Raw genomic sequence first — 12,310 nt, 5'->3', positions numbered from 1 at the left:
TCCTCCTCCTCCTCCTCCTCCTCCTCCTCCTCCTCCTCCTCCTCCTCCTCCTCCTCCTCCTCCTCCATGCTTCGATTTGCGTCCTCTGATCTCTCTGGCGCAGGCCTCAGCGTCGCTCAGCACTGTAGCAGCGATGGGGCGGCAGACGTCGTAGGTCCGGAAACCAACAAGGTGACGAAATTCTCATTCTCGTCCTCCCGCCTGTCAGCTGACATCTCCACTCTCTCCCCTCCTCCTTCCCTCACTCCTCCTATCCTCTATCGTCCTCTCCTCCTCCTCCCCTCACTCCTCCTATCCTCTATCGTCTTCTCCTCCTCCTCCCTCTCCGCCTCTCCTCCTGACCCTCACTCCTCCTATCCTCTATCGTCTTCTCCTCCTCCTCCCTCTCCTCCCTCTCCTCCTCTCTGCCTCTCCGCATCCTCTCCTCTTCCTCAGGTTGCAAGGGTTGACGTCGTCCTCAATGTCGACATAGCCAAGGCAGCAGCAGCGGTCCAGTACTTCCATTCGCTTCCCCTTTAGACTTTCAGAATCCAACGACCTCCCACCCCATTCTGATCACTCGCACAAGCTCGTCAAGCACCTGCACCAGCCTCAGAGTTGGAAGTGAATTTCCTTCCCCCCGGCCTCCCTCCCTCCCTCCTCCCTCCCTCCTTCCTCCCTTCTCCTCCCTCCCATCTCCATCTCCACCTCTCCACCTCCCTCATCTGCCTACTGACTCCCTCCTCCTGCTTCTCCTTCCTTCCTCCTCCTCCCTCCCTTCCTCAACTCATTCCTTTACCCTTTCCTCGTTTCCCTTTTCCCAAACATCATTCGATGGCTGTCTCCCTCCTCCCTCCTCCTCCCTTGACCTCTTCTTCCTGCTCGTTTCCTACCTCTCCTCCCTGTAGTGCCGCCACGTCGTTGGAGCCTGTCTTGCTCCGCACAAGGATGCTTTCCTTCCGCGAGAGATTCGCGATCGATGCCTGCACGTCATACCTGCGCCAACAGCAATCACAAATTATCCTCTTCAACTTCCTCTCCTCCTTCCCCTCCTGCTCCTTGCTCCTGCTCCTTCTCTCCCCTTCCTTCTCCTCCCCTTCGCCCTCTTCCTGCTCCTCCTCCTACCATGAGACCAGCTCCCCCCCGAGCATCCAAGCTTTGCTCGAGGAGGGAACACGGCTGGCGCATCCAGGTTGGAGCCAACTCCTCGTGCAGGAGAAATTTCGGGCCCAGACCACCAGCGGCACGCGGTAGCCCAGGCGCTGCTCCTGGTCCTGCAGCGACTGCAGAGAGCCGATGCTGAGGGAAGCGAGCTCCTGCGAGCATGCGCGATGAGAGCAGAAGGGAGGGAGAGGAGGGGCAGAGGCAGAAAACGGGAGGAGTGGGGAGAGCAGGACGAGCAGGAGGAAGGACAGGGGGCAGAGGGAGGAAAGAGAGGACGTGAAAGGGAAAATGCGTAGAGTACAAGGTAGGAAGGAAGGAGGGAGGAGAGCAGAAGGGAGGAGAGAGCAGGGAGCAGGGAGCAGGGAGGAAGGAGGAGGGTGGAGAAGAGGAGGGAGGAGGGGGGAAGGAGGAGGGAGGAGGAAAGGAGGGAGCAGGCAGAAGGACGCTCGTCATGCTCACATTTCTCATGGCTGATGCGGTGTAAGGATTCACCCAGTAGTCAACGAGCTGACTGAGGCCATCGAGGGAGGAGTTCGAGCCAGGAAGGAGCCACGACCTGACGAGGAAGGAGAGAGAGGTAGAGAAGCCGATGGGATGCGTGAGGACGCTGGCGTACCACAAGACCTGGAGGAGAGGGGATGAGTTGTCTCGATTCGAGGAGATGGAGGAGGAGGAAGAGGAGGAAGAGGAAGAGGAAGGGGGAGAGGAAGAGGGAGGGAGAAGAGAAAGCAAGCGGAGGAGGAAGAGGGAGAGAAAGAGGAGAAGGAGGTGAAGAGGTGGTGGTAGCGAGGGAGGGAGGATGGAGGACGAGGAATGGAAAAACAGCACAGAGTAGTTCAGCGCATCACAAAGAGGAAACTGAGGACTGTGATGAAGACGAGGAAGAGAAGGGGAGGAGAGAAGCAGGAGGAACAGGGGAGGGGAGGGGAGTCGGAGGAGAGGAGCAGTACCTGTGCATTGAAAAACTTCTGAGAGTCGGAAAGAACCTGCAAGCCGTTCCTGCGCTCATCCAGTTGCAATGGAATCCCGTCGAGGAGAACAAGAGCGGCGGTGAGCTCTCTGTGTAGGAAGGTGAGGAGGAGCAGAGGAGAGGCGAGGCGAGGGACGGGACGGGATGGGACGGGAGGGCAGCAGAGCAGAGCAGAGCAGAGCAGAGCAGAGCAGAGCAGAGTAGAGCAGAGCAGAGCAGAGCAGAGCAGAGCAGAGCAGAGCAGAGCAGAGTAGAGCAGAGCAGAGCAGAGCAGAGCAGAGGGGGCGATGAGAAGGGAATGAAAGGAGGAAGAAAAAAGGAGGAAGAGAGGGGGGGGGGGGGTGAGCAGCAGAGAGGGAGGAGGGAAGGGAGGTCAGAAGTGAGTGGGATGGAGATGAGGGTATGGTCCAGACTGGACGGAGGAAGAGTACAGGAGAAGGTTGAAGTCGAGGAGGAGGAGAGGGAGGAAGGGACGTGGGGGAGTGAGGAGGAGAACAGCTTACGGGAAGTCCATGGCAAACTGTCTGGTGTAGATGCTGCCAACCGAGTGGCCGACAAGGATGAACGGAGGTAGCAGGGGGATAAACTTCCCCCCTACCTCGACTACAGGTGGGCTCCCCCTGGACCCGTTCACGAGCATCCATGCTAGCTCCGCCGCGACTCTCTGCGGCGATCTGTCGCTCCCCCCCTGCTCGCTCCACCCGAAGCCAGCCCTGTCGTAGGAGCACACGATGCCGTACCTTGCCAGCTCCTGCTGGAGAGCATAGGAGGCCATCGCCTGGCCGACGTTCTCCATGGCCTCGAAGATGAGGGGAGGGAGAGGGGCGCGGGGGTCGATCGGTCTCTGCCCCATGCAGAGCAGGCGGTTGAGACGCCCGGCGCGGTTGCGGGAGAGCGTCTGACCTCCACTGAGGGCGGAGTGGAAGCTGTAGAGGTAGTTGTAGTAGACCCAGCTAGCGAGGAGGCCGAGGAGGAGGAGGAGGAGGAGGCAGAGGACGGTGTAGCACACGAGGAGAATAAGCGACTTGGCCATCCTGATCAGCCTCCGGCGGTTGCAGAAGTGGAAGACGAGGATCCAGCAGACGGACTTGCATATCCTGTAGGGGAGCCAGGGGTCGAACTTCGTCTTACCACCGTCCTCGTCCTCGTCCTCGTCCTCGTGCGGACCTGATCCCGATGACGACTGCTCGTTCATGATCTTGTCGACCATCTCTGCCCCCTTCCGAGCTTCGTCCTCGTCCTCTTCACTGTCTTCCCCTCTCTCTCTGGGTGTGACGTACTCCTCCTCCAACTCATCCTCCCCTGCGCGGACGGAGAGAATTTCTCAGCTCGAGCTGCTCAACAGGGGGCAGGATGGTCACCTTTGCGGAAAACTCGCCGGTACATCCTCACGGCGCAAGTGCTTAAGAGTTGGCGGCTCGACAGGATGTGCAGGCAGGAAGAGTAGAGAAGAATCAGAGATCCGACTATACCTGATTGCTGCAGACAGCAGCGTCAGTCCATCCCCTCTAAAGCCGCCAAAACTACCACTTCTCCGCCCTACTCCTTCTTCTCATCTACAACCACCTCCTGCTCCTGCTCCCGCTCCTGCTCCTGTCCCTGCTCCTACTCTTTTGGTCCTGCACCTGCACCTGCTCCTCTTGTCGCCACCAGCAGCACTGCTACGGCTACATTCATCTCACCTCTTCTCTCCATCCATAGCACACCAGACAGAACATGCTCGCAAACAAGGACAGGAAGCCCAAGATCGCAACCTCCATGATGTTGAACAAGTTCAGTGGCCGCCTCTTCGGAACGAAGGCCAGGAAGACCAACGATGGGCCAGCCAGGAAGGTGCAGATCGCACCGAGAACGTGCATGTTAAGAGGAAGAGGCTCTTTCGTCTTCTCCTGGAACTGAATCTGAACAAACACATGTCAATCTCTTCCATCTAGATCGCACGGCGGAATCAAAACCTGGTCGATCACAAAGGCGGCGACCGCTCCTCCCACTGAGAACAGGAGGCCTACTCCCACCAACAGAGCGAAGTTCATCACCTCCATGGGCGGGTCGAAGCAGAACAAGTCGCTGATCATCGCAAACGCCCCTTCATCATCCTTCCCTTGATAGACCTCGTCCTCCCAGTTGCACTCTGCCAGCTCGGCTGTCACCTGCCCCTTCCCCTCCTTCCTAGCAAAGTTCATCATAGCTCTGTATGTGTCTACGTCCTCGATCTTGACCCAGCGCCCATAGTGGAGGAACCTGATGGTCTGTCTCTTCCCTGTCTGTTCCTTGATTGCCTTGAGTAAGACCCTCAGCAATCGCTCCGTCCTCTCCCTCCTTCCTCCCTTCTCCAGGAGTTCCTCTTCTTCGCTCCTCCGCTGGCTCCCTTGGACCTCGACCTCCTCCTCCTCCTCCTCCTCCTCCTCCTCGATGCATGTCAGCACTTCTCCGTTCACCACCACCAGCACCGCCATGCCCAAGTTATGTGCCCGATTGGGAATTGAGTGAAATCATCCGATGATCCGGGGCCAATCAGCGGCCTCTTTACTCAAAGTTAAGTTAAAAATCAGTACGAGGACAATCAGGAGAGTCGAGGAGGCTTGACCCTGACTGTCGCACAGGCCAAACGGCGAGAAGAGATAAGACAGCGAGAACCAAACCTATTCCTGCCGACTGCTGTCCCCCAAACTTAACTGATACCTTCACTACAGATCATTGCCAGTGCTGCGCACAGTTGAGTGAACGGTTCAATCATGGCGATGTGAACCTCGGAAGGTATCAGTCACATAGTAAGTTTGGGACAATGCGGCAGTGGGACGGATAACAATTGGTTCACCCTGTCTTTTCTCCGTCTGGGTCTTCTCGCCGTACTAGAACGGTCATGGCACTCCGAAGTCACGGCTCCAGCATGCCCCGCCGTGCCAGTGTGTCAGGGTTGAGGGCTTCATGTGATGTTTCCAAGACTCGGGCCAGCGACGAGACTTGAGCCGAGCAAGTGAGAAGCACCGTAACTGAGACCGGCGTGATCGGACCGTACGGTACATGACCCGGGCAAGTACGACTGCGAGCACATCACTACTCCGAGTCCACCGGCCAGGTTTGAGGCTGACGACTGAGGCCATGCCTGTTTGACGAAGCCAGAGCAAAGAGATTCAAACCAATGACAGCGATGGAAATGAAGAGCGTTAGGAGATTTATTGTGAAATATTTAAACATGTACGCTTTGAGGGTTCGGCATGGGTATCACAAACAAACAGCAACATACATACATCGCAATTCAAGAATCGAGGATAAATACTCTTCCATAGAAAGTTCTCGGGGGTGGGGGGGGAGGCGTGGGGGGGGAGGCGTGGAGAGCGTCCTGAAGAAGGGACAGGTATAGACCATCTTCTGCAAATCATGCTTCTATGTGTTAAGCAAAGGGTGTTGGAATTGACCTCTACATTGTATTAATTAGTATCCCAGCTCCGCTGCTAGACTCTGTCAGCTGTCACCTTCCGTCCAGCACCCATAGAGCTCTCTCCTTTCCACGTTAACACACTCTATCTGGCAACGGTTACCATTCGATTCCTTTGCTTGTTCGGTTCGGACCTCAACAAGGTATGCCGTTCCCCACATGACTCCTGACACACGACATTTCTCTTCATTCTCTACAGCATACCTCGCGCTATTCATTGTACTCGTATCTTCGTCCTGCATTCTTCCCATTCCGAATCAATTTCCATCCTCTCTCCCTCCCTCTTCCCCTCCTCCACACGCACTCATTCTGCGTCGCAAGAGGCGCATTGTAGAGGACAATTTTTTTAGGGTTTGGGGACTGATGAAGGGGGTCGTTATAAATGTGTTTTACTTTATCCATGAGCACCCCTTCATTTCATAGCCATGAAGGGTGGGTGGTACCTACACCTGAGGAACCGTGGTAAACTTGAGGGATGGGTAGGTGGTCCAGGTAGAAACCAGGGGTTCTTGTCCAAAATCAGTTTTCAATACACCATTGAAAATTACAATGTAACATTCAATATGACTCCGTAATTTCAAATATTTGTGCAGTTTTGAGATGCGAACCGACCCCTGGGGTTTCGTCCCCTGCAGGGGGAGTGGGACTCCGGCCCGGGTGAAGGTCGATCTTGAGGTTCCTGAAATCAGAGAAGGCAGGAGAGGGCTTAGCCTTCAGAACTTGAAGCTCAATTGAGAAATTTTCCTGCTTTGATCCCCACAAGGAAGACCTCTTATCTTACCATGGGTAGGGTGGTAGATCCTAGGGCTAAAAGGGGGTGAGGGTCCGTGCCCTGCAGGTCATGATCACGTTACCTCCATGGCAGCCGCACGGTAAGACGCAGTCTCAACGGGGGTAGGTGCGACCACGTCTGTGAATTGGGGGTGAGGGTACCTACTTTGTACTGATATGAGGGTATTTCATTGCTCAGAGGGTGGGGTGTGTTCCATGGAAGGGGGTGGGGTATTCAATCTAAAAGGCGGATTGTCGATTGTCTTGTCTCGATAAGAAACCGCACCCTTTGGATGACCACCCCAACCCCCACCCCTACCCCCTAGTTGCTATGTCGAGAAAGGCTCCCATCACTTCCACCACTATCTGGACCCTTACCCCTACCACACTCTAACGTAACCACCCCCACCCTCCTCTCAATGACTGAACCATTTCTTATTAGCCTCCAGTGCATGGCCGTGTCGATGGGACCGACCACCCCCACTCATAGCAAACTCGGACAGTACTCGCACTGCCCGTTGGGGGCCCATGCTCAAAACATACCCCTCCATTGCTAACCCCTACCCATTCCCTGGGTACCCCAAGACCATATTGTCCCCTTTCATCAGTACCCTACCCTACTAAGTGAACAGGGTTTGGGTTACCCGCCTGGCATTGTTGAGTACCCCTCCATCCCGCTCCTCAACTAACTGGTTACATCCCATCCCTGCAGGGACTGACGCAATGTACATGAGCGCTGCATTGGCGGCATTGAGAGCAAGAGCATGCTGAGTCCCGTGGCCCAACCTTGTTGCAGCATGCAGAACCCTGGGCATGTGCACAGGTTCTGCAAAAGCCAGTCCGTAGAGATCAAAAACAATTTCGATGAGAACATGATTCTGAATCTCTCCGACATTCTTCACGAGATTCTTATCTACCTACCAGCGGAAGAGATTGGCAAGGTTATGAGCACATGTCGAATGATCTATGCGATCAGCAATTCAGAACACCTTTGGAGGAGATTGGCGTTTCGGGATTTCCCACCTGTGAGTACCAAAATTCGAAAGTTTGGAAAACTGCTCTGACACGTTCATGCGCTTTTGTTTGTCAGCATCTTTCTGTGTGGGACATGAGCAACCAAGACTCCACATTGGAATGGAAATCTTTGTACAAGAAGGCTCACACTGACTACATAAACCTTCGGGGAATTTATGCAATTGGCGGCTGTTGCAAACGTTTGCAAGCACTTTGCACTGTAAGTCCACAAACTGATTCGAACAACACATGAACAACCCATTGCATACTTGCTCTGACTTTTTGTGTTAGGTCTACAGATTCGAGGTCGATCAGAGAATCTGGAGAGAGGTTCCTGAACTTCAGCATCCTCGTTTTTTCGCGGTGCGAATGAAAAAGTTCTAACTTTCGGAATCGTGGGTGATACTTGTTCTCCGAAAGGTTGCCGCAGAGCTGCAATCCAAGTTGTACATTATGGGTGGTATGCAGGGGGCTTTTGAACGGCTAAGGTGACGAAGTAATAGACGTACAGCCTCACTTGACTGCTGACAATTGTGAAATTCGACAGGAGTGTGGAATGTTACGATGGACACAGCGGTTGGAAATCTGCACCTGAGATGACCTCTCCCAGGCATTTTCAGCTGAATGATAAAGCTGGTTTTGATTTTTAGTTGTAGATCGTCTCATTGTGCTGCTGTCCTGCACTCGAAAATTTACGCTATTGGCGGTGACAACTTGCGAGGCGCTCTATCCAGGTGATTTGCAGATTAAGACACCAACCCACTTCGTCACTGACTCGAATGTTTACAGTGTTGAACGCCTGAATACTGAACAAGGAAAATGGGAGCGTGTTGCTGACCTTGTATGTGTCTGTTAGATTGAGTTATGAACCACTGACCATTGCTGGTGAACACCACAGAATCATGCACGATCATTCGCTGCCGCTGCAGTGCTAGATGGTTGCATTTATGTGGTACATTCAAGGTTTCTTGCTTCTTTCGATTTGAGCATGGTTTCCGTCAGGCTGGTGGCCTGGACAACAACAAGAATGTCTTGGACTCCGTAGAACGGTGGAAAAATTCTGATTGTTTCCAGACTTGCTTAGAGTTCTTTGCAGTTACGATGAATCCATTGACAAGTGGACCGTAGTGACGTTCATGCCATCGCCAAGAGTGTGCATGCAATTGGTTTCTGTTTCTGGGAGATTATACTTTGCTGGTGGATTTGATGAAATGGTAAATCCCTTCCTCCAACACTTTAGAAACTAAAGCTGCACCACAGTTGCAACGAACAGGGGCAGTAGAAAGCTATAATCCGTCATCAGGGTCTTGGAAGAACATGGTGATTGATTTATTGCTCTATTTCTCTTTGTCTGTTCTGAATTCCAGACTAGGCTAGTCTCAATCGAGATCGTGGTAGCTTTGCTCTGGTAGCTTTGGGTGGAGTCCTGCATGTAATTGGGAGCAAGCCGGATCAATCAGGTTCAAAATGCTCCATGGAAAGGTAACGTTGACATACTCGATCTGCATAGCTCTTTGCTAACAGGTCTGTCCTATCACAACAGGTACAACTATGAGTTGGATCGTTGGGATGATATCGCGAGGCAGTCGATTGAGGTATTGGTTAGCGGTGAAGTATGGCAATCTCTTTGACACAAATTCAGGGTGGAGGCGCTGAGGGAAAGTGGATCCCTGGAAGCGACTATTTTCATTCGTGCAGAGCATTTCATTCGTTCATGTTGTAACATCTTGTGAGATTCCTATTGTTTTTTCATTCATTTCCTGTGAATAGAACTGTGCAAAACCAACATATACGTTTCTTCTTTATTTACAAGAGGAGAATGTATCCTAAGCATACAAGTGCAAGCAATACGTGATAATCAAAGGTCAGGTGGAATCATGATATTGCTAAGGTTCAGCTCTGAGAGGCTGCAGTGAAGCCCATCTTATATGCTGTGAAGCCTAGTGAGAATGAGCGTCGATAGAGATTTAAATGGCATATCATTGGAGGGTTCCTTGTGATAAACAGACTGAGGCAAGGACATGCACTTGCACTCGTCGCTATGCATGCACTTGTAGATACAGGACTTGAAATACTGCTGTGCTTCAACGACAGATTCGTCCCTCTCTTTTTCTATTCCAAATTGTTTCTTGATGTCTCGGACATCTGACCGCGACGTCTGATTTCCAGTGTCTGGCTTCTTGGGACACGAGCAAGCATCGATGGCTGGCAGGTAGTCACAAACTTGCATTCTGTTATGTGTTCACGGCTTCGTTCTCGGCGTTTTCTTCTTCCTCGTCCAACTAGTCTTCGGAGCAACGTTCCTCCTTGCAGAAAGTGTGCGAACAAGTACGCTGTCCCCTGTGTTCGTTCTTCCTTGTTTCCTTCACTCCCTCCCTCGTCGTTTCTAGCTCCTCTCGTCTTCTCCCTCTCCTTCCGACTACTGCTGACACGAAGTTTTTTCACCGGGTGCTCAAAAGTGCCACCAAAATTTTACAAGTTCATGATGCGCCTGCCAAACCTCCTAGGCGGTAAGCGAAATTGGCAGTCAGGGATTGCTAGGCCGTGGGTCATAGCAGAATGACTTCTACTATGACAGATAGGTGGTTCCTCTGACCTCCTAAGGCTTATCTATGGAAACCGACGGACGAAAGCAATCCTTTTCAGCTTACCAATTGTTGAAAAGAAGTCATATGGAACTAATGGTTTCAAAACAGGACGAAAAGAAGTGATTCCGAGGACATATTAAAACCATTTTAAAATTCCAACTCTCGGCCCCCCATTCTGGCCCCCCGCCCCTCCCCTGGTCATCGACGGGGCCGACCGGCAGTTGATGACTGCCGGACTGGCCGGACCGCCGGAGGCCCGGGCCATGCGGGGATGAGGGGTAGATTCGGACACTTCGTGACCTGCTTTCGTGACCGGATCACTACAGGGGAAGCTGAGTGATGAGTAGTGGGCTCTAGTACACGTATTTATCGAGTCGGGCTCTAATAAAACTCCCATATCCCCGTACCCTTGCAGTCCAGAACGACGCCTTCGGCCTCCCTACGGCATGGCGAGGATCCAAGTCGCGGTGAGAGGAACAACGGCGGAGAAGGGAGAGGACGAGACGAAGGGGGAGGGAGGAGGAAGATAAGGGGCCTTGGAAGAGGAGGGACAGAGGATGGGACAGAGGATGGGATAGAGGAGGAAGAGGAAAGGTTCAAAGGTGAAGCCACAATTAGTGCAGGAACACGTAGGAGGGGGGAGTAGGCATGGTGAGCAGGGAAGGGAGGAGAGCGGCGTGTGTGGGTAGATGAGCATGCGGGAGAGGGGGCTGGGGATGAGCAGGGCGCCAGTTGCCGCTGAAGGACTAGCACTCGAGCAGGTTGTTTTCCTCAGCTGCGTCTGTGCCGTCTCCTCCTTCCACTCGCTGCCATCCCTGGGCACTCCACTGGGTCGCATCCGGACAGGTCGCACCATGCAGGTCAGCCACTCCGTGGTCGCTGCTGCAGTTGCATTGAGCGAGTGACGGGGAGGGTCAAGGTACGGATGATGTCAGCTTCGGGGGAGGAGATTCCAGAGGCAGTGATTGAAGCGGAGAGGAAGGCTACCCCACTGAGGTAGCAACGGGCTGATTCCCCGCTCTACTCCCTCATATCGCCCTGCCAGACCCGTCAGGCTGCAGCTCTACACCGTCATCGGAGGAGCAGCAGCAGCCGCTCCCGTCCTCCTCCTCTCCTCGGAACAGCTGCAAGTGAAGGCACTCAAGGACCTTGCGGATAACATCCCGATCCTGTACAGGTGTGCTGATGGAGAGGTAGAGGATTAGAATGGGAAAGAAGGGAGGGATGGATGGATGGAGGAGCGAGGAGGAGGAGCGAGGAGGAGGAGGAGCGAGGGGGAGGGGGAGGAGGAGGTGGTGGTGGAGGAGGAGGAGGAGGAAGAGCGATAGGAAGAGTAAGAAGGAGGAACAAGGAGGAAGGACTTAGCCAAGGAGGGTAAAGCAATGAGTGGAGAGATGAGACCATGCTGGACTCTTCGGAAGCCACGTGCGCTATGTTGTCGTGAAGTTGTCTCCTTAGCGCTCAGGTCACAGCAGCTCTCTCCGCCATCGTCGCCTTCAGGTACTGTGAGACTTGCAGTGGAAGGGTTGAAACTGAGTCCTTGCGAACTTATCCGATCCTATCTTCTTCCTCCTTCTTCCGTTCCTTGATCGATTCCCTCCTCTCTCCACGGGTTTGTCTCGCTCCTCGTTTCTCTTCTTCTGTGCATCTCTACCATCCTCCTCCTCCTCCTCCTCCTCTTTCTCTCCATCTTTCTTCTCCTACTCCATTACTTCTCTCCTATCCGCCTGCTCCTCCCCCTCCTCCCCCCCTCCTCCCCCATCCTTTCCCTCCGTCTTTCCCCCTTTTCCTCCTTTCGTACCAGCTGCGCTTTCTTCTACATTTCCGAAGAGCAAACGAGGAAGGAAAACCTGCAGAGGATCATGGCTCGCCTCGAAGAGCGGAGGGTTCCTCTCCTCCTGCTTCTCTGTATCGTCCTCACGCTGGCGTGCAGGTGGAGGTGCAGGGAGCAAACAGGGAAGAGCGGAGGTACAAGGAGAGGGCGAGCAAGCGGGAGAAGCGAGCCAAGCAGACCGAGGTGGAGAAGAGAGAGAGAAGGGAGGGGGAAGGGGCCGAGCGGAGAGGAGCAAAGAGGAGGAGAGCCAATGGGAGCGGAGCGGAGGATCAGAGCGTTCGCTGATGATCTTTGGTAGGTCAGCGCTCAGGATAACAGTATGGTGGAAGAGAAACGCGAAAAACAGGTTGCTGCCTTACTTTCGCCTTGTCGCTCTGCCTTCTATTCTGCCTTCTCCCTTGTTCTTTCATCCATCTTCTCCTCTTTCTTCTTGCTCTCCCCTGTCCTTCTCCTCCGCCTTCTCCTCTGCTCTCAGTTTCTCCTCCCCCTTCCCTTCTCTTCTCCATTCCCATCCTGATGATTCAAATGCAGGAGGGAAGCGGGTTTTTGGA

The 12,310-nt window shown here is 53.7% G+C and overlaps 4 protein-coding genes across 4 annotated transcripts; 2 read left to right on the top strand and 2 right to left on the bottom strand.

Annotated features, from left to right (window-relative positions):
* Positions 1-523: 523 nt before the first annotated feature.
* On the bottom strand, positions 524-4,569 carry GUITHDRAFT_141247 (hypothetical protein; the record flags this gene model as incomplete). The annotated part of the gene is made up of 10 exons (XM_005829213.1): positions 524-580; positions 873-975; positions 1,105-1,295; positions 1,603-1,767; positions 2,094-2,202; positions 2,617-3,415; positions 3,475-3,585; positions 3,680-3,752; positions 3,796-4,014; positions 4,069-4,569. 10 exons carry the CDS (start codon positions 4,567-4,569, stop codon positions 524-526), a joined length of 2,328 nt encoding a protein of 775 aa, XP_005829270.1.
* Positions 4,570-7,120: 2,551 nt separating this feature from the next.
* GUITHDRAFT_164132 (hypothetical protein) lies at positions 7,121-9,121 on the top strand (the record flags this gene model as incomplete). The annotated part of the gene is made up of 12 exons (XM_005829212.1): positions 7,121-7,348; positions 7,414-7,557; positions 7,629-7,700; positions 7,758-7,825; positions 7,994-8,071; positions 8,127-8,178; positions 8,340-8,386; positions 8,434-8,551; positions 8,598-8,657; positions 8,710-8,819; positions 8,881-8,932; positions 8,980-9,121. 12 exons carry the CDS (start codon positions 7,121-7,123, stop codon positions 9,058-9,060), a joined length of 1,110 nt encoding a protein of 369 aa, XP_005829269.1. The 3' UTR covers positions 9,061-9,121.
* Positions 9,122-9,127: 6 nt separating this feature from the next.
* On the bottom strand, positions 9,128-9,735 carry GUITHDRAFT_153573 (hypothetical protein). Its single transcript, XM_005829211.1, has one exon. The coding sequence runs from the start codon at positions 9,565-9,567 to the stop codon at positions 9,262-9,264; it is 306 nt and encodes a 101-aa protein (XP_005829268.1). The 5' UTR covers positions 9,568-9,735; the 3' UTR covers positions 9,128-9,261.
* A 614-nt stretch (positions 9,736-10,349) lies between these two features.
* GUITHDRAFT_153572 (hypothetical protein) lies at positions 10,350-12,105 on the top strand (the record flags this gene model as incomplete). The annotated part of the gene is made up of 8 exons (XM_005829210.1): positions 10,350-10,392; positions 10,687-10,785; positions 10,845-10,921; positions 10,971-11,102; positions 11,384-11,425; positions 11,730-11,811; positions 11,859-11,942; positions 12,058-12,105. Coding segments are annotated over exons 1-6 (444 nt in total), but the record flags the coding sequence as incomplete, so codon positions are not given.
* Between the last annotated feature and the right edge of the window lie 205 nt (positions 12,106-12,310).

The sequence above is a fragment of the Guillardia theta genome, assembly GCF_000315625.1.
Source record: "Guillardia theta CCMP2712 unplaced genomic scaffold GUITHscaffold_53, whole genome shotgun sequence".
NCBI lineage: Eukaryota > Cryptophyceae > Pyrenomonadales > Geminigeraceae > Guillardia > Guillardia theta.
The sequence above is the reverse complement of the archived record's forward strand: the minus strand, read 5'-3'. Positions and strand labels throughout refer to the sequence as shown.

Coding starts and splice junctions, on each gene's coding strand:
- GUITHDRAFT_153573 (XM_005829211.1), bottom strand. CDS start 9,567: ATGCAAGTTTGTGACTACCTGCCAGCCATCGATGCTTGCTCGTGTCCC.